Genomic DNA, 21,181 nt, shown 5'->3' on the forward strand with positions numbered 1-21,181 from the left:
CCCAGTGCAAAGTAGCCATGAGATGCAAGACCCTGGTGGGCTCCTGAGGTAGCATTGCTACATCAGTGCAAGACCATTTGTTTACTTCCAGGCAGGGGCTCTGTCATTTCTGTCTCAGAGTGGCTGCCATTTAAGGGTTTCTATGGTTTGTAGGGTGTCATGTAGGTTCAGGTGTGTTGTGTTGAAATTCTAATAAGTACAGCAGGTCATTGAAGATCACTCTAGAACCAGACCATAGCTGGCTAATGCTCCAGGGGAAGAGGAGAGAGGAGAAGGGTGGGAGGAGGAAAGGCTAGAAAGAGAGAGTTAGAGTTTGGAGGTCTCTGGCAGGCTGGAAACAGATGTGGCTTGAGAACTTGGTTCAGGATATGAAAACCGGTGTTGATGCTACTTAGGCATTGTTCTATTTGGATGAGACTAGGTTCACTTAGGCCCAGTCCTTAAAGAGCTGAGATGCTGGAGCTCCCCTGGGCTGTATCTCTTTTTTTCACTTTACATTGTACAGTGTGCACAAGTACTTAGTCACAGCACTGGCAGGCAGAAGGCTGGAGTCACCTCTAAGGTTATGTCCTCATTTGCCAGGATAGCCTCCTCAGATGGTCTTTCCTGGTGGTGAGCTTACTTGGGAAAACACAGCAGTGGCCCTGAGGGAGAGTACAAGCTGGCTTGCATGAGGTCTTTCTGTTGTCTGAAAGGCTTGGCACTGCCCTTCTCTGCATCTGAAGGTGTGGTCAACAAGTAGTGGGTGGGCCACAGGGTCTATAGTAGGCCTAGAAAAGTCTGCCTCAGCAATGTGGAACTGTTACTCAGATAAACTTTGCTTTTGATGGGTTCGCTTGATCTGGGTACAAAAACTCTGCCACTGTGGAAAAAAGGGAGAAAAACAAACTAACGAACAAACAAACAAACATCAAAACAAAACAAAACAAACAAACAAACAAAAAAAACCTGGTCCTTTTTCAGTTTCTGCCAGCTGTCGGTTTCTCCAGACAGGATTCAGGTAGAGACAGTTATAAAGAGCAAACAATGCTTGTAAATGAACTCACTGTGCTAGCCTGAATATTTCCCATAATTCCAAAGAAATATAATACAGGTAAGTTTTTATGTTCTCATTGTGATTTATATTTACGAGAAACAAGGAAAAAAATAACGAATGAGATTAAAACTGGAGGAAAAGTCTTTTCTTATCAGTGGCTTAGGCTTTTATATCTTTCTTCTCAATTCTCGAATTCTAGTTTCTTGTTCCTAGCCATGGTTGATATTTCCAGACTCTCCTTTTTTTTTTTTTTTAACCTACAGACCTTTGAATTCTTTTTATTCATAAGCGAAAAGTGTATTACAGCTTTATTTCCTTTTATTAATAGTTCCTTCTTGCCCTTAACCACTCTCTGACTTTTTGGCATTCGGAGAGAAATGAGCTCATGCTTAATCATGTATAAACAACCATCTAATTATATGGTTTTGAATTTTCATCTGACCAACTAAACAGAAATGACACAGAGAAGAGAAACCTGACAGCCCTCCTGTCTTGGATACCTGGCCTCTCTCTGCCTCCCTCTCTCTCTTCATGTGTTTAGGAGCATGCAAGTTTCAACTTATCAAAAAAAAAAAAAAAAAAAATCAGTTCACATTTGCCAAGTTTCTGAGGTAAAATTGTTCTTTTCAAGGCTACGTGTCAAAAAACAAGTTCGTCAAGCTGAATTATATGGCTTCTTTTCCCACTTTTTTCAAACTCTATTCTTCTCTCCTCTGGATGGAGGTGTTACTAACATTCCTCTTACTGCTGGTGTCAGATGACACAACACCCCTCAGGGCACATTTTTCAATCTTCTCCTTGCCCTTCCCCTATGGGAACTATCCCCATCCCCATTGTCCTTCCCACCCTCCCTTAACTCCCCTGGCACATTTAAAAACATAAGATGGTGTGAAATTTTTATGAAACAAAAGTCATCTCTCTGTTTAAATGGAAGGGGGACATAGCCAGCCATCCCTTTTGCTTTTTCATCACTAGATACTCGAATTCTGAACACAGAGCCAAACCTCTTGGATATTTTTGACAGTTTCAACATGGATGGTTCAGTGTGCTTGATAGCAGAAGGAAGGCCATTGTCTTCCAATGAAAGACAATTACCAGAGGACCTTCTGATGTGTGCAAAGTATCAGAGAAGAAGGGATGGGGTACTGATGTCAGGGAGTGGGTGGGACAAGGAAATACAAAATACTAGGAAGCTTCACTTTCTGCAAGGTGAACAAATTTAGACCCAACATTTGCTATTGACAGTATGGTGGTAGTGTCTACACTTGACATTTATCACGAGGGTAGATTACATAGACATAGGTAACCAGATGATATGAAGAATATGTAAACTACTTTGGGATAATTATTTTACAATACACACAGACACACAGATGCACACCTGTATTTGACTACCACAGGTTGCACTTCAAATGTATGTACCATAAGACTCACATATTCTAATGCTTAACTTTGTATTTGTGTGTGCTCTGAAGATAGTATTTCACTGTGTAGCCCAGGCTGTTCAGAAACTAGCTATATAGAGGCTAACCTCAAATTAGTCGTGTTCTTACCCTTTCTCCTTCTCAGGTACTGGGTTGCCCCACATGCCACCACGCCCAGAAGACAACACATTCTATACTTCGGATTGTCAGTTGTACTCCATTGAAGGTAGATACCAAGAAAGAAATGCTTTCCTTGTATTCTTTTTGTTCTTGATATTTTATGAGAGAGCATTTGAAAAGCAAGTGTGGGGGTTGTCATACCAGTGAAGAAATGAGGGCAGATCCTCGTGAAATTTGGCCAAAGCAACATCATTTTCTCATTAACCCTTTAGCCTTAAAATATAATTTGATTTCTTAGTATTTTTTTTTTCTGAAACATACATATCTGTAAGTGGTAAAATTCCATACTCTTAGGCGATTTAGTGTGGAAGCAAAGAAACTCTAGCTTGAGACTTTACAGTGAGCAAGGACATGCTGAGAGATTAACTAACGTCTAGTGGTTGAAGCAAAATTGAATAGTTAAATGCTGCATGTTGAAAAATATTCAGTCAATACCTTCTCATCTTCCTGTCCTCCAGTGGGAGCTATTCTAGCTCAGTAAGGTAACAATTTATTGCAAAGTGAATTTCTTTCAATATCATACTTCATCCTTTCCTGTCATACACACACACAAAATCCACGTGAGGTTTTTCCTGTAGTTAACGTGTCTTATTACGGAACGTTTAAGAATAGAAGGAAAAGTCCTGTTTATTGGTGGTCTCACCTGTATCTGGCAGACAGAAAGGTACCTCGTGTATCAGATTTGGAACTCTATGTGTATGATCTTCAGAGATGGGAAGCATCTTGTTTTTTTTTTATTATTTACCCTGAAGGACATAAGGTCTTAAATGTCTTCCACTGTATTATTTATTATTTTCTAAGAAGTTATACATCATTAATGACATACGAAGGCCACTCAGCACCCCACTCTTACTCATGTTGGTTTCCAGCTTGGCTATTCAAATTCAGAGAGGTAACTGACACTCCTTAAACTAAAGGCATCAAAATTTCTTAGCACAGCTATATCCCCAACATTGCTTTAGTGTTGTTTTCCCCCTGGAATCAAAATCATCTTACGTGTACTTTGTGTTCGTCTGTGTGTGCATGTGTGTATGCGTGCGCGCTCGAGTGAGTGTGTGTGTGTGTGTGTCTACATGCATGATGTGCAGTACTTGCACGCAGTGCCCATGGGAACCAGGGGACAGCACTGGATACCCTAGACTGGTATTACACACAATTGTGAGCTGTCATGTGGGTTCTGGGAATTGAAACAGGGTCGGTTGGGAGGGTAACTAGTGCTTTTAACTGCTGAGTCATCTCTCTAGCTGATGAGTGTTTATTGGGTGGGGGTATATGAGTTCACGATTGTATGTACACATGTGCCTGTGAAGGTCAGAGGTCAGTATCCATTTGTAATTGCTTCCTGCTTTATTTTTTGAGACTTTCATCAAACCTAAAATACACACACCCAGGTACCTTCCTGTCTCCTGCTCCCCAGCAATGGAATTACAGTATGCACTACTGAGCAGGCTTTTCTGTAACTGCTGGGGAATCAACTCGCTTCTTAATGCTTGCAACACAAGTGCTTTACCAGTGAAGCCATCTCTCCAGGCCCTGCTTTTGTGTTTGGATAGAAGTGGATTGTGATGACACAGTGCTTTTTCCCCCTATTCCAGCCATTATTGGTTGGAAGTTACGGCAGGCAACGTGGCTGACTCGGCATGCATGCAGAGGGTAATATAGTTACAGTCACTAATTCTAACTCACCTTGAAGTGTGCACATGCTTAGCTTCCTTCAGTTCTCTTCTGAGTTCACAAACAGCATTAAATAAAAGAAGAAGTAAGTGATTTATAGCGTATAGGTTCCAGCAAGTTTGCCTGTGAGTTGAGGTTTGTGATATTTGACCCTTGTTTTTATGTTTTGGCAGTTTGATTATTAGCATAATATTATTTCATGTAGTGAGATTTTTTTTAACCTAAAGGAAGTTGTCTCGGGCTTTATTTTGTTCTTATTTTAAATTACTTTGTAGTTTATTGTGACTTATTTTTAATAACACACACACACACACAATGGGAAATGGTTCTTTAAATAAAGCATACCTGCTCCCATTTCTAAGATTGGTGAGATACTTAGTTTTAGTCATTGTTGGAGAAGTACCTTGATATTTTTTGAATCTCAAATGATATTCCAGGATCTTTGAACAGAGAAAAAAAAAAAAAAAAAAACTCGTAGCATCTTGGCTTCTTTGTCAGATATCTCCTAAGATGTGGGTGGACCTATCCCTTGTATTCTTTTGGACACAGAATGCTTTGCAAGAGTGTAAGAGCCCCAGAATCCAAGGATTGGCCTTTGCATCTTGGCAGGAAACCATTGTTCCATTCCTACTGCCTTCCTTTGCAAGTCACCTCTCTGTTTTAGGGACCATTAAACTGCTGTTCCTAGGCCTTGGCTAGTTCTTCTTTCTCTCTACCTTACTTCTCTCTCTCTTTCTTGGGATACCATCTCATTTTTGGGGAAGGTTTGTGCTTTCTGAGCATTTGATAATATCATTGAACTTAAGCTTCATTCAGAATTACAAGAAGACAAACTCAAGTGGTGTCTACTTTTAGTTCTTGATGGAGGTGCCTGAAAAAAGCAGTAGCTCAGCCTATGAACTTGGGCTACTGAATTGACTTTAGAGTCTTAGACAGGTCGACCGGTGGGAGGAGCCATAGGGTATTTGTCTGATGATTCAAAGGAGTCCCTTGACATGCTTCTAGGAGTGAATCTGGCTTTTTTTGCATTTCTTAATAGTGTAAGTGACTTAATTTTGACAAAATGAGTATAATGTTCGTTAGCACTCGTGGATTGATGGTTTGGAACCATCTGACTAGGAGACAAAATGAAAGGTGAAAGAACTAACTGTACAGATAGAATAGGTCTTGCCTTTGAAGAATTACTGTTGGCCATTCCTTATGTATGCTTAGCTACTAAGGAGCTCTATCTACTGTGAAAGATTGGTGGGGACCTGACCTCCCAACCAAGTATTAGATACCTTAAATATTCCAGTAGCTTATGTTGAGTTGGTTAGCCTACTTTCCCTTAATCTTGAGAGATGGAGGCAGGGAGGCAGGGGGAGAAAGAAAGAAAACAAAACGTGCTCCAGTGTTTGTGGGGACTGGTTTGCAAGTAGAGATAAGCTTCTCCAGAGCATATTCCAAGCCATCTTGTTCCTCACTGGATGACGTCGAATGATATTTCTGTGGATCTTATGGTCAACAAAATTAGCTATTATAAAAGCAGACTGCCATCTTAAAATTAACAGTGTGATTGTATTATCACTCTAGGAGGGATATTGTAAGAAAAGGGAATTCTACTCATTCTCTTCAAAGTTTCATATCCTTAAAGTAGGAATGGGATCAGCAGACAAGGTTTCATGAAGTAGCCAAGGAAAACTAGAACTGTATCCTGGGTAGGCAGGGACTATGTATGAGAAAACTAAGGAAGCTGTAGCTGTGTCCTGCCAGCTGTATCCCTTGATGTTCAGAATGTTCCTTTATGGTTAGGCATCTTTGAAGCTATTGGTGGGTTTGTCCTCCTGTATCAGAAACTATAATGCATCAAGAACTTTTGCAGTTGCCATGTATAAGGGCTAAAAATGCTCTGAAACCTCAAAGGATCCCAGCTTCATTATATTATTGCATTGTAGTTTTAATATCCTCTTCAAACTCTGTTGGCTTTTAAGAACATCATGGGATAAAATACCCTAAAAGACCCAGGGCACCTTGATTTGGGAGAGAAAGGTGTTACATGACAAAACTTTGCCTTGCATGATGTAACACAGGTATAGGGAGGGAGCTCTTAACAGACCAAAGTATGGACAACACCAAAGTACAACTTTGTGAGCCATTGACTTTTATTGGCTTACAGGAGTATGGGTGAGGGGTTATTTATAGGAGCAGTAATGACTCAAAGACCATTGCCAAAGTCGTTACTCAAACCATTACTCAATGGTATCACCAAAGCCTGCCCTAGCATGGGTGACAGCTCACAAAACTTGAGAATCCATAGAACACTCCAGGCAGCTCAATAGGTTAGAGAAAATGCCCTTTCCACATGCCTAGGTTGGTCTAAACCTCTTCCAGGTTTCTTGGTTGGTCTTTGCCACTTAGCTTGTCTGAGTGGAACTCTCACCTTTTATTGTTTACCCTGCTGGAGAGAGATCTTGTGGATCTGGTCAATTTTAGGGATTTCCTGAAACTATTCTGGTCAGTTTCAGGGATTTCCTGAAGCTATTCTAAGTTGTTTACTTTCTTACTTAAGGAGCCCCACAAGCAACTGTTACAAAACAACAGGTCATTTTATTCCTTGAGGGTGCTGTCTTCTTCCTGGGGATTTGCCTCTTAAAAAGGGAGTGTGGATCACAGAGCTGTATTTCAAGAAGTCAGAAAATGAGAAACTTTGCCTGGTAACATATTTTGAGCCATAGGGTGTGTGGGCAGAGGGGAAACGGATATTTGCCACTGTTGTGATGGAGAAGCTGGACATACCCTCAGTTGTGTCTATTGTCTAGAAACCTCCTCCTTCTTGAGCATCATGACTCAGACCAATTCACGAAGATATTTCCTAAATGTGACTTTGGGTAACGTCTGCCTTATTAGTTCTCTACAAATCATCATTTTTATCTTTTATGTAGCAAATACTCAGTGAGCCACAGCTTTCTGACAGAAGGGTCCTACCCATTGGTTCATCTGGTGAAGCATGTCACTAGCAGGTGAAAATGTGATTTTAATTTGTAACTTTTGGTTTGTATTGGCTTGAAGAGAAATGACTCACTTAGGAGATGTATGACCTGGATATATGAATGAAAGATCTAGAATGTGGTTTATTCATGCTTGCTTTGTCCCTTCCATGGTCTCTTCTCCCTTTCCCCTTTCTCCTAATATGAATATTGGGTTTGTCCTGTCAGCTCTCTGCTTAGCTCTTCCTAGACAAAATCCTGAGATCATGACCACATCTTCCTAGCTTGGTTTTGCCTTCAGTCTCTGCTCTGCCTCCATGTTCTCTCAAAGTAGTTGGACTGTCTTCCTCATGGTCACCCATCATTCCATGCTGATAAAACCGCTGTAGCTCTGGTTCTGCCTGGACTTGGAGATGTGCAGTTCTTTAGTAAGACCAGGAAGTTCTACAGTTTATGGGTGTTCACTGTGCTGGACAAGCATGAAAATATGTATTTTGATGTATTCAATCCTTTAAACAGCATATGAAGGTGGAAGTGGTGACCACACCATTCTCCAGATGAGCAATGAAGTCACAGAGCATTGAAGGTCTTGGCCATGGTCTGAGTCATGCAGCGTTTTTGTCCTCTCTGGCCTCCTCTCCATCACTTACAGTGCTTCTGTTCCTCTTACATGGTCCTTTCTCAGCACACTGCTCTCTCTGGGCATCTCATTGGTCACACCGTCCCCTATTCTTCTGGCACAGAGAGCCTCGGAGTTACTTCTGTACTCAGCATCAAGGCAACATCATTCAAGATTGGCTGTTGCTCACATTCTTCTCTGTAAGTTTGAACTCCCTCCAGTCATCATTTTTGCACAAGAGCTTATCCCAATGCCCTGAGATTCCATTGTATGGCACAGTGTCAAGCCCACAGTAGGTCAATGAGACTTGCTCCTAGCCTTCGAGGGATTAAGTCAGTTTTCTCCACCTAAAGTATGCTTCCTCCCTGTTTCCCTTCATGTTTTTCTTGTGTTTGTGGAAATCTTTTTCTAAGTAATTCCACCTTCATCCGTTTTCACAGTTGAATCCAGAAAACTGGCCTCAGTGTAAACCCATTAAGTTAGAATGTAGGCAGGACCTGCCTGACTTGTAGGTGAAAGGAAAACCCCTTGAAGTATCTAATGCAGCAGAGAAGGGCCACAGCAAACTCATAACCGACCCACCAGGAATAAAGCACTATGGAGTCTGGGCTCACATTTCAGTTTTTGAGAGTAACGATTCGCTTATTTAACAAATACATCTGCTCTCTTCCTGTGGGATTGTTGGAAATTTTGTCTAGGGAGAAGCAGTAAAATGTGCTTACATTTCCTCTTTGGTTTTTGAGGCTAATTGTGGGTGAACTTTATTTAACACTCTTGCTATGCTGAGAGTCTCTGTGGAACAGGGAAGCTTTCAGTTAACTTGGCAAATCATTACAAGGGAGAACAGGAGGGTCAGCAGAAGCTTTTTGTACTAATTGGTTGATAATTGATGTATAATGGCTGAGAGATGGGACTTTAGAATATAAACTCCAGGAACAATGTTGAATCTATCCTCCATCTTTATGAGGTGTCTGGGAGCTATGTACTCTTTATACCATCTAGATGTGCTCAGCAGTGTGGGAAGCAAGGTGAGAGCCAGTGGCCACAAAGTGAGGTTCTTAGGAGTTTGGACAAGTACAGGTTTTAGTTTATCAGGTATGAATGTGACTCCGTTTAACATAGGCATAAAATGAAACGAGTAGGGCTGGCAGTTCCATTCTTGGTGGGCGACATTCCTGCAGTGCTGACTAAAGCTGCAAGCATGTTGGTGTCAAAAGTACATTCTTGGGAAATAAACACGGAGAATCAAGCCAAACCCCCAAAGACAAGCTAGTGGGGGATTGTCCGATTTCTGGATCCCTCCTTGACTTAGGACTTGACCTAGTTTTTTGATCACTATGGGAAGAAGCCACAGGATAGACATTATAGATGTACCGTACCCCACCTTCGACTTGGTTTTCTAAGCTGCTATATTTTAATTGTACCCTTTCCAGATTTACCGTAACTAGCTTCTATAACTGTTGCTTTGTGAGTTTTCTTTGTCCACACTGGCCCTTATTGGCTCTCGCTTTTCTCTTCCTCCCATTGTTTTTAGTCCTCCTTGTCTCTTGGGGAAAGAGTTTACTTGGGTGAACTACCAGTGACATGTACCATAACTTACAGCATGGAGCACCTGTGGCAGACAGCCAGTTATGCCAGCATGTCTGGTTAATGGGCTCAGAGCACAGTTCAGTGAATTGATCCTCATGATGCTAAACATTATTCCGGCATGGAATCGCCAATGATGCGAAATGTCCAGCTTTAACATCAGACTGTGTCTGCTCTCTTTTCCTCTAACAAAATACTTAAGGTGATTAACTTATAAAGAAGGGTGATTCTTTTGTCTTACGGTTTGCAACCATTCAGTGCACGGTGTCTCCATTGATCTTGGGCATGTGGTAAGGTATATGTCAGGATCTTAACACAGGAGCAAAGACAATTGGAAGAGAAAAGAGGGAAAGAGGACACAAGGGCCCACAATGCCCTTTAAGGGCAGACTCTCAATGCTATAGTCTGCTATTATTAGCCTTAAGGTTTCTATCAGCTCTCAGTAGTTTCAGGATATTGGAGAACATCCCAGGCCTCAACAGTTGCCCAGGTCTTTTGGATTAACCGAACCAATTGGTCCTCTGAGCTCTGCTTCTTCCCTTGCTTTGTGCTAGAGACATCTATAGGCATCTTGCTCCCCTCTGTTCATTTCCATGGCTCCACCCCACTACTTCCTCTTCACCCACGTGTCTTTTCTTCCTTTATTGTTTTAGCTTATTAATTTTCATAGGATTTGTATGTTATTCTTAAGTAACAACCCAAGGAGGAACTCCTAAAAATTCAGTCTCTGCCGAACAAGTGTATTTTACATGACATACTTTCTCTGCGAGATTCATTATGTACTTTGTAATAACTACGAGAAACCTTATAATAAAATATATGTAACTTTTGTTTTATTGGGGTATTTTGAAGTTGTTTGACCACGGGCATCTTCACCTTTAGAGTTTCTGAAGAACTTTGAGAGATATCTCTAGGCTAATCTTCAGGGAATTATCTATAACCTAGTAACTTCCACTTTGAACTCCTGCCTATAATTTAGCTTCATATTCAGTCCTGCACAGTGCATTAACCTTATCTGATGGCTCTTAGGTGAGTCTGTTTGATGTCTGCAGATTGTCAGCTCCATGGTGACAGGCTGCTGTGCCCAGTGTGTTTTATTTCCCATAGGTTGTGTGCAATTCTGAGCACTTGCTAATGCTTTCATCCTGATTCTCATTCTTTGGCATTTCTGGCCATTCATCCAACCTCTCTGTACGTCCTAGCGACATACTGTGTACACTCATGCACAGTCTCTTCATGGTCAGTGTTTCAGCAGGGAGGCACTGCAGATTTGTTCACACACTCCTCAGTAAGCCTAGGATATCTACTATGCAGGAGTTCATTGTTTCCAGTTCTTTGGAGGGCTGCGAGTGAAGGCACAGTGGGGCTGGTGACCTGCATCCTGTGGCCACTTGCTTGGTATTTCTTGGGGGCCCTTGGAGAAAGAGGCTTGTTCAGCCATCTCAGGTGAAAGGTGCGAACTTTCCAGCGTTCTCTCAGATACCCCATTCTTACCCCATTGGAGAGAGAAAAAAAGGAGCCAACATGATACAGTGCGTTGCCCTAAGCTATGTCTACATTATGGATGAGCACCCATGTTTCATTATAAGACAGGAATTTGTGGGATAAAGGTAGATTTATTTTGGCATTTGCTTTGAGACTTTATTAAAATAGCTTTATTCTCATGGTTTCTCTTAAGAACAGATGGGGGCAATGTATGATAAATCATATTGCTTTTAGAATTAGAGCATGCATATTCATGTTGGTAGAACTTAGGCATGTGGAAGGATACACACTTTGGCTGTTCACGTTGTGTGTCTTAAAAGAATTCCCCCCACAACTGGGCAGACATGAAGATACTGTGTTTCATGTGCTGCTTCACCATTTGACTGTAACACTTACTATTTTAAACTTGAAATGTAAACAAATGTGATGTCTCTAGTGCAGTGTAGGTGATGCTTTTATACATGCTAAGTTAATAAACCCAAGGCCTAAGAATGCACATGTGATAGTCCTCAACATAGTTTGGAACTTACGGAAAATATTTCATCCTTGTCGGAATATCCTTTTGTATTTGTGAAGATTGGGTTGTAAGGGGGAGAGTTTTGAGAAAATGTTCCAGTGCTTTTCATGTCTGGGCCCCAGAATTAAGCTCTCTGGGACAGCCTTATGGCTGCATATTTACCTGGTAAGGTTTGCCTTCTGTGGACACCTGTCTTTCTAGTTTTATCCCTAGAGGAAAGCAAGAATGGTTTCTCAAACCATTTTTTTTTTTTTAACTTAGTCTGGGTTCTACATTAGAGAAAAACTGGGCAGTTTCTTTCTTAAAAAATGAGGAGTGAGCAAGAGGTGCTTTCTGCCATTATTGCTCAGTCTGTATTAAAGACCGCTCTGTATCACAGTGATGACGGCCACCGTACAAACTTTTGACTGGGCAGATGCGCCGCATAGCGGTTCTCAGCAATGCTTGGAGCTGCCTTATGGAAGAACCTCCTCCCTTGTGCACTCGAAACATTTTGTATATCACCTGAGATTTGCTTGCTTTTGAGAGTGGTCTTTTATTTAGGGTCTGAAGAGATAGTTCAGTGGTCGAGAGCACTGGCTGCTCTTCTAGAGGACCTGAGTTCTGATTCTGAAAACTCCGATTCTGACCATGTACATGGTGGCTAACTACCAACTGGGATTCAGTTTCAGGGATTCAATTTCTCTTCTGGTCTCTGTGGGCACTGCCAGGAGGTTGGGGAACTCACATACATGTAGACAGAACATCCATTATTTGAAAACAAAAGCCGGAAAGATTTAAAAAGGAGGTTTTTTTTAAAAAAAATATTGGGTTTTCTGAATTAATTTAAAAAAAACCATATCATGCAGGGTATTTAAGTGCTTTGTACTAAAAATTGGTAAAATAATGAGCTTTAAAGTTGCAAAACATTTACTTTTAAATGACCTAGATTGGCTTTCAGCTCTGCCTCAAATTTTGTGATCCCTAGGAACAAAGGAAGGACCAGACGTGTCAAAAACCTTATTTGTACAGTGGAAGGTCTTTGACAAGTTCAGAAAAATACTATTTCTGGGGCCAGTGAGATGACTCAGCAGCTGGTGTCATTCTCTTCATGTTATGCCTGAGTTAGAGTCCCCAGACGGAAGGCAAGAACTAACTCTCACAGTCTCCTGATATCCACATGAGCACATAGCATGCACACCTACACATATGCATACAGGTGCACACAGGCACATACAATGAATGAATGAATGAATGAATGAATGAATGAATGCTGAAGACGACAATTTTTAATTTTTCTTCCAGTCTTCTTTTTTCTTACTACTTTATTTAAAAAAAAAAAAACCCAACATACAGGTACAGATTATTACAAGCATTTTAGCACAAAACTATACTAATATATTTTTGTCAGTACTTGATTTTTTTAAAGGTTTGATAGTATGCATTGAAATCTTAGTATTTACAATGATCTTCCAGACTCTTAAAAATAATTTGTTAATAGGATCAGGGGGATTTTTCAACTTTCCTTTGTGATTTTAATACTATTGTTTTGATGTAAAATGAACGTGAGGTAGTTTGCTTGTGATTAGCATCGATTAGCATCGTAGTCTCAGACACCAGATCCTTTCCTAGGCAGTGAGCTGAGGATGGGTGGGAGAGGTGAGAAGACAGTGGTGTAAAACTGGAGGCTATTCAGGGCGGGACCTGTCCACTGTGTGTGAGTGAGTGAGTGAGTGAGTGTGTGTGTGTGTGTGAGAGAGGGGGGGGGAGAGAATCTGTGTGTCTGTGTGTGTGTCTGTCTGTGTGTGTGTGTGTGTGTGTGTGTGTGTCTATCTGTCTGTCTGTGTGTTGCCCACGCACTGTGGGGTGTGAGCATTAGTCCTTTATTACTCAAGGAAAAAGAAATTCAATAATTATATAAAATGGTACAGGAGATATGTCTGTCTGTCTATCCTCCCTCCCTCCCTCCCTTTCTTATTTTTTATTGAAGAACATTTTTATACAGCTTTCTGGTTGTGCTTTTCTCTGCCCCATTCCATTTCCTCACTTGTATAACTTCTTCTCTGTCTAAAACACAAAACAAACAAGAAACACACACAATCCCCCTCCCCAAAGAAAGTCCACACAAAACCTGGAAACCAAAAAGCCTTAAAAAATCATATTGGAATATGTTTTGTGTTTGCTAGCTCCTCCTGGGCATGGAGCCCATCTTGAATTGTGATTATTTTACCCAATGAGACTTCATTGGAGAATCCTCACTTTTTCCTTTCAGGTGGGCACCGGTTTGCAGATAGCTTCTTGACTAGCGGTGGGAGCCCAAGAGGAAGGGGGCTTCTTTAATAACAGTTAGCTAATGTGTGGATGTGCGTGCTTATTTATGTCTTATGGACACAAGTGACTATGAAGATCAGAAGACAACTTGGGGTGTTGTTTGGGCATACTCTATCAACTAATTTTTTTTTTTTTTTTTTTTTTTGAGAAAGGGTCTATCTCTGGTCTGGAAATTTCTAAGTATCTTAAAATGACTGCCCAGTCAGCCCTGGGGATCTCCTTGCCTTCACATGCTTAGTTCTGGAAGTACAATGGGGGCTGCCATTGTCCACATGGGTTCTTGTGATTGAACTCACGGCCTCTTGTTTGCAAGGCAGACACCCCACCCCTGAGCTATCTTCCAGATTCTAGTTGAGTTAGCTTTCTCAAAGCATTTAGTAAGTTCCACATACTAAATATATCACACGTATTAGCTCTTTCAGCCTTCTTAACAGCTGTACAGTTCTGCTGGCATTAAACTCATTTTAGAATAGGGAGCCAAGACACAGAATGCTTAAGTAATGTGGGGAGATTATAAAGCTAGTGGGTAGTGGGGCTAGGATGCAAATGTGTGCTCTGCCGCTCTCTTCTTCCTTTTCACCTTTAAACTTTTGATCATCCTTCAATGTTCTGGTGTACAATGATGTACTAAACTTTCCTGGTGAACCCCTGGAGTGTGGCTCCAAATCTTTCTTTGTGTGACAGGATGCTAGATTAGGAAGCTCTACCTGGATTATTGGTAATATGTGAGCATAATTTTCCCTTCACTAGCATTGCACTTTTGCCTTGGATTTTTATAACTGTACATTAAGGATTAAAAATATGAAATCTATGACTTGTTATTAATGTCCTAAAATTAATATGATCAAACTCTTCAGTTCAAAGGTTAGGTGAAGAAATGAGAAAATTTGAGATTATTCTTATATATCTATAATCTTTTCTGTAGGTCTTTAATGTTTTAGAGATAGATGTTGCATAGGGAACCCAGATGTTTAAATGTAGCATGTATTATTTGCGTGTTATTGTATGTATGGTGCTGTATTAACCAGTCGTCATTACAGTAGTCTCATAACGTGACTGTTTCTATTTTAGAAGTTACTGTGGGAGAGACATCCTAAGCACTCTCTCTAGTTCCACATAGTCAGTAAGGGAAGAGAGCAGGATATGAACTTGACCGATACTATTATTTTTGCCTTCAAATAACCATGTGCCGAACCATTTAGAAGTTGGCCTTTCATAGTAATTTTTTTTAACCCGATAAAAGCTATTGCACAATCCCAGAGTCAGGAATTACCTCTTCTATAAAAAGAACCAGGCCATGCCCTCAGTGAGAAACTCTGCCCATCTTTCCACTGCTGTCTGCATCAATGCCTGGCTCATGGTCAGCGTCCTGTATGTGACAGTTGATTAGTGATTAAGAACAGCAAAGCTTTGATCATGTGAGATCAGCCCTCTCATCTGTAGTACATTTTTTGTTTTCCTCGTGTCAATGTGAGTTGTAAGAGAATCCGTGCACAGATATAGGCAGTTAGGAAAGATGCAGCCTATTAGAGGACTGTAAGTACAACCTAATGAACCTTGGCTTCCAGAGAAGACACTCACCCAAGAAAACCGTGCTTCTTCTCACTTGACCACTTCCTTCAGAAACTCAAGGACGTGGAATGTCTCGGGCTTTCCACTAGCACGCAGTGATCTTGGCTGGAATCTGTGTGGTACTCAGAATGCCATCCTCTCAGATCTTTATTTGAGCAGTAAACACATTTTTAAACACACACCATGTTGTCTCTAAAAATAAGCGATATTTCAAAAAGAACACCAGTGCCCAAGTAGTTGGCACATCTGGTAGTCAGAAAAGCTGGATGGTTTGTTTTTACTGAACAACAAGCCAGGGAACGTTCAAATTTGGCCAGTCGCAAACTTCTATCTGTGATGACACCTGTTTAAAAAAAAAAAAAAATTGGCTCCACGCTCAAAACAGAAAGAACATTGGAAATCGGCAGAGAATTAAACATCATTTACTATCTTGTTTCGTGCAAGGAGGTATGAAGAACTTTTCTTCTTTAATAAAGTGGGACAGAAAAGCAAGAGCAAACGTGAACCAGTGCCATCGGTGACAACGGCTGCCGGCACCTGTTGTGCCTGCTATGCTGCTGAGTCCCTTGTGTGTTCATTCTAGATGCAAAGCCACCTTATGTGGCAGCATTTGCGATTTTTCCGTTTGGTAAATGCTCCGATAGGAATACTGAACACAAATATTCAGTAATTTCCCGGGTCACACAGAGAGCCTTGATCCCGGGCAGGCCTCCCACAGAGCTCACCCTCCTGCTCCCGAGCAGGGCTCTGCTCATTATTATGTTTGGTATTCTGAAAAAGAGTTAAGACTTCAGTGCTTTGTTAACAGTGACTCTTGGTGCAGATACTGTTCACTTCCACTTGTGAGAGAGCTTTCGTCATTTTTCTAGAACATTCTCATAGCTGCATACACATATTGAAATTCTGAGAAATTCACTGTTCAGCACCAGAAGCTGTCACTTTTCCGGGGCTAGAGGATGTTGAAGTTGGTGCATGTGTTTGGAGTAGGGGAACAGAATAGTGCACACTGAGGAGGTAACTGGGCAGAGAAAGACTGGTTACAGAACGGTGTGGATTTAAGAGTTTGGGCCGGTGGCACCTACCTCTCAGCACCACCTTCTCGACCAGAAGAACAGAGGTATCATCATTCTTCTCTCCAGCTTCATCTTTTATCCAGCTTGGTCAGCTAAACTGTGGAGAAGCATCAGAAAACTGACTCAGTTTGGGTTTTTAAGAAATGGTCCTATGTTTCTTAAATACAAATAGGAAGGCCTCTATGAACACAGTTGGATAATGTTTAATATTAGCTGTAACCACTTTTAATTTCCATGCATTCACGGCTATATAGCTGTTGGGTTCTAAGTAATCAGAGATACATTGAACAATGACTTCATTTCTAAGAAGAATAGAAGCATGTGAAATAGAAGAATGTGAAAGAATAGTGGAGATGTAATAGATTCATCTTCTGACGTCTGACAGGCCAGCTCATGGGTCTGTCCAGACAGTAGTGATGGAAGGTCGGTGAAGATCTTTCAATTGAATTTTTGAAAACGCAGATGTGCTCACTTGACACAGATATGACTGTGAACAAGGGTTAAAGCAAAAACATCTGGCAGTTGCTAATCCTAAGGTATACATATTTTCATCATAGCTTTGAAGTAATCACGCCATACACCGATTTATCTGTTTGTTTACATTTGTAACACACACACACACATACACACACACACAAACACACACAGACAGGATTTTAGATTTGACAACACAGATATTAATATACTTTGTTACTGAGTTGTATTTTTATGTGTACTGAGAGTGACTAATATCTTTGTTTTAGAGGCATTTAAATGTTAATAGTTTGACTAAGGATGAGACAGGCATAAAATGACAATTTACTTTATGAGTTTATGACATTTTATTTGATGGAGTGCCTGGCATCTGGTGTTTCTTTTAACAGAAACATCTACGTAATGAAAGCTGAGGGGTAACTCGGATGTTACACCCTGGGTTGGGTTATGCACCACTACACTGTCTTTTCCAAGAGAAAAAGAAAGTATATGCAAACGTACGTGGTTAAGAATTTTCAGAGTATCTCAGCTTGTAATTATTACCTAAAAGCCATACGTCTCTTGTTGTGAAGACAAAGTCTTGATGTTCAATAAAGATGGAGTATCTCCAACTAGTCTTAAAAGACAAAAGTTAACAAAAGAAATCTGCTACACAAGGAAGAGAGACCTGAACTTGTGCATCTGAATAAAATCTGAGAAATTTCTTAAGGAGACAGTGGTCTTGGAAAGTGTTCCAAGAGAGGACCTAAAGTGCCAAACTAAACCATGAGGGTGCCATAGAAACACATCAAGGAGTCTGAGCCTCAGTAGATGTTAATTCCCTGTAAGGCCTTATGCAAGCCATGTGCATCTGGATTTTAGCTTTAGAAATCTGGAGTGAAGCAGGACTTCTGCCACCCAGCAGGCTGTGACCCCACCAGCATAGTTGAGGTGTGGATTCATTTATGATGATTCGCCCATAACTCCCAGGTCTGCTTTGTCTCTAGGGCTCTTAGAAGAAAATGTAACCAAAATTGATGTCAAACAATAGAGCCGTTGGCTGTTTGGTTTTGATTTGTGGGGGGAAAAAAGCGGGGAATTTTGGATTTAGAGCTAAAGGAAGCTGCAGTGACAAATTCTACTTTCTGTGTTTCCCAAGGAGAGCCACGACAAAGTTAAATTATCTAGGGAGAATTTTATCGTTTGTTGTTGTTGTTGTTGTTAGACGTGGGAACCGAGTATGAGCCACTGAGAATTGAACAGGTAGTTGACAGACACGTTTAGGAAAGTCCAGCCATGAGAAAGGAGTGTCTAGAGTGACTGAGCTGTTAGTACTATTTTAAATCAATGAGCCATGGCAACATTGGCCAGTTCTTCTCTGCTTTAAATTGAGTGACACAGATTCATGTGTCATTAAATATGCCCTTTTTCTTTCTCTTTTAAGTGCGAACCAATTTTCAACATTGGAACATTGTAAGTAATGAAAACAAAAATATGTTAAACTCAATTACCTTTCAAAGCAAGTGTTTTAGAGATTACTCGTCTTGAATTTTTTGAAATGTTACATGTCCAATATCAATGTACTGGGATGAAGAGGAACTCTTGAAGTTGATGGGATATAGCCTCACCGTAATTCCCATTTAAAGAGAATTTGGGGATGTATAGTTTTGCAATCAGAGAGACCAATTAAATGCCTACCCCCAGCAGTGTTGATTTTATTTGCTGTGTGATTCAAAATATTAGCTATTCTAAGAAATAAAAAAGCCTGATTTGATAAAGATAATTCCATCTACTGATCAACTTCATCCTTCAGTTAAGGATATTTATTATAAACGCCAACTTTCAATGTTCTTTTCAGCTAAGGATTCTCAGTTCTGCACAGTGAGATTTAACCTCACTGATTTGAGTGGTGATTAACCAAAGTTTTTTTTTTTCTATTACGTTACAACTTTTGCCTTGGAATCCATATTAAAGAGATACTTACAACCAGCACAGAGAGAGACACAGGAAGAACAGCTTAAGGCTAGCCTCGGCTACATCATAAGTTGAAGGTCCGCCTAGGCTGTATGAAAGCCAGTGTCAGAAAATATGTTTAAAAAAGAGAAGGTCCAAGGACATGAGCCCTGATGGAAATGTATGTATGTACTGATTGCTGATGTAAGAGACATAAAAGCTAACCTGATTCATTTGTTTTTAGGGGCTCTTGGCTTTGGGCCTCAGTGCAAGTCCATTGGAAAAGGCAGCTGCAACAATCTAGTGGTCACCAGCAGTCCCATGATGGTTCAGCGACTGGGACCCATTTCACCTCCTTCAAGCCAGGTCTCCACAGCATGCAAGCAGATCAGTCCTAGCTTACCGAGGGCAGTGAATGCAGTCAACCTGAATAGACCTCCTTCAGATACCAGGTCTCAACTTACGTTTTTTTCCCCCTTTCCTTATGGTATAATCATACTCCACGGGTGTTGTCCCCTCTCTTCCTGAACAGGAATGTACTCTCTCACCCCCTCACTCTTCCTGAAGCACCTTTTCCAGTTTTAGCTTTGCAGGAGGAACAGTTTAATAGCTGCTACCTGGCCACACGATATTTTGGGGAGGGGGCTCGGGAACCGAAGCCTAGTTTGTAAATTTGTCATTTCCTTGCAAAGCAAGTCGTACTGTGGCCAGCTGAGATGCTCTGTGCTCATCTGCCAGGATTTTGGGGTGCACATTGCAGTCTCAGGGCTGGCATATCAGTCTGTCACCCACCTGTCCACTCATCAGCTCAAACATGCATTAAGTACCTACTGTGTGCATAAAGAAACAGTTTAGGGGAATAGTAGAGAAAATTATGATGGAAATCGTGAATTATAACATGTAGCCATATTTTCATGCTTACATAAGCCTTTCATTAAATATTTGATCAGGCAGCTGAAGGAGTAGAGTACTTGTCCTTTCCATTCAGGAAACAGAAAAAAAATAATAAAACCACTCCTTTCCAGACAAAATTTTATCTTTTTCAGGGTAGGCATGTGTGGTGGTGGAGTGAATGATCCCAAACTACAGTATAGCGTTTAAGGTGTTTCTCTTTGATGCTGATTTATTTCATCTCTTAGAAGTTCCTTGGGGAAAATGCTATGCAGAATTTTTGCCTGAGTACCAGTTCTCTGGTGATGGATCTTGCAAAGGAACTGACTCTCTGCATTCTTCTCTGCAGGCAGTGAGAAGAGAATGGCCTTCTTTTTTCTTTTCTTTTTCCCCCTCCCTTCTCTGCTCTTCTATCTGAACCTCCTTCTAGCCTCCAGAGTTGAGACTCTGAAATCATGGCCCCCAGATTATTTATTTATGCCTTATTTTTTTATGGGGCGGAGGCTTGTTTTCTACTTGAGACTTATGCAAGTGCTGTCACTTTCCCATTGATGATTGTGCCTCAAGGGGCTCCTCAGCCTTGCCGAGTGCTGCATGTAAAATTAACTGTGCTCATTGGTGGATGTCACTGGAAGCCTTCAGCTTCCTGTCTGTGGCAAGTCCAGCCCATGCCTGGAAGGCAGTCATAATTAGTGGAGAAACTGATGCGTTTGGCCGCTCAGGCCAGGTGCCGTGCTCAGTCCCTTTCATGGTACGGCCAGAGGGGTCATTATTTCTTGGCACATCTGATTCCTTAGCATAATACTCTTATCATTAAAAGACAACATCTTGACGATGCACTGACAAGTGATTTGACTATTCTGTGAGCCCTTCTCTGGGAAATAGTATTTTTCCCCTAGGATGGGCACAGAAACAGGAGCTGAGGAATGGCTTGGTGAAGTGAAGGATGGAACCCACTTAGTTGTAGCAGTTCGAAAATGCTGCATATTTTATGTATTCATTACATTTGTTATGTGCTCTGTCAGGTGAGCGGACGCTTAGGAGCAAGAGTGCAACCCGAAGGCGGTGCACAATCTAGCACTCAGGGAGATGGTGAGCTTACAGCTGAGCGTTCCATGCATCACTGTCTTCTGCAGGTATCTGGGCCAGAGAGGCCATCGAACCGTTTAGTCTGAGAAGTGCTTGCTTTTGGAAAAGCTTCAAAGCTCCCCCTCCACATGGTTATACAGTGGCCATGCACTGTAGAACAAAACAGGGAGACTGGAGAAAGCATCGGGCAGTAAATGTGACCATGAGTCCTGTCACTGAGTGGAAACCTGAGAAACACCTTTCAAGGACACGGGAACAAATGCCTACAGGCAGTGGTTTTCATGGTCTCCAAGTTGACTTTATAATACACAGGTTTTTATTTCTTACAACTTTATTTAAAAGAGAGAGATAC

At 41.2% G+C, this 21,181-nt stretch overlaps 1 protein-coding gene across 1 annotated transcript in view; it reads left to right on the forward strand.

The window, feature by feature from the left end:
• The window catches only part of GLIS3 (GLIS family zinc finger 3), a gene marked incomplete at both ends in the record, with an annotated part of 400,740 nt that overhangs the window by 103,031 nt on the left and 276,528 nt on the right, over window positions 1-21,181 (forward strand). Inside the window, one exon of the mRNA XM_080912067.1 lies at window positions 19,094-19,301. Coding sequence (XP_080768193.1) covers window positions 19,094-19,301 — 208 coding nt within the window. The remainder of the gene's footprint in view (window positions 1-19,093; window positions 19,302-21,181) is intronic.

Source organism: Micromys minutus (genome assembly GCF_963924665.1).
Source record: "Micromys minutus genome assembly, chromosome: 2".
Taxonomy (NCBI): domain Eukaryota; kingdom Metazoa; phylum Chordata; class Mammalia; order Rodentia; family Muridae; genus Micromys; species Micromys minutus.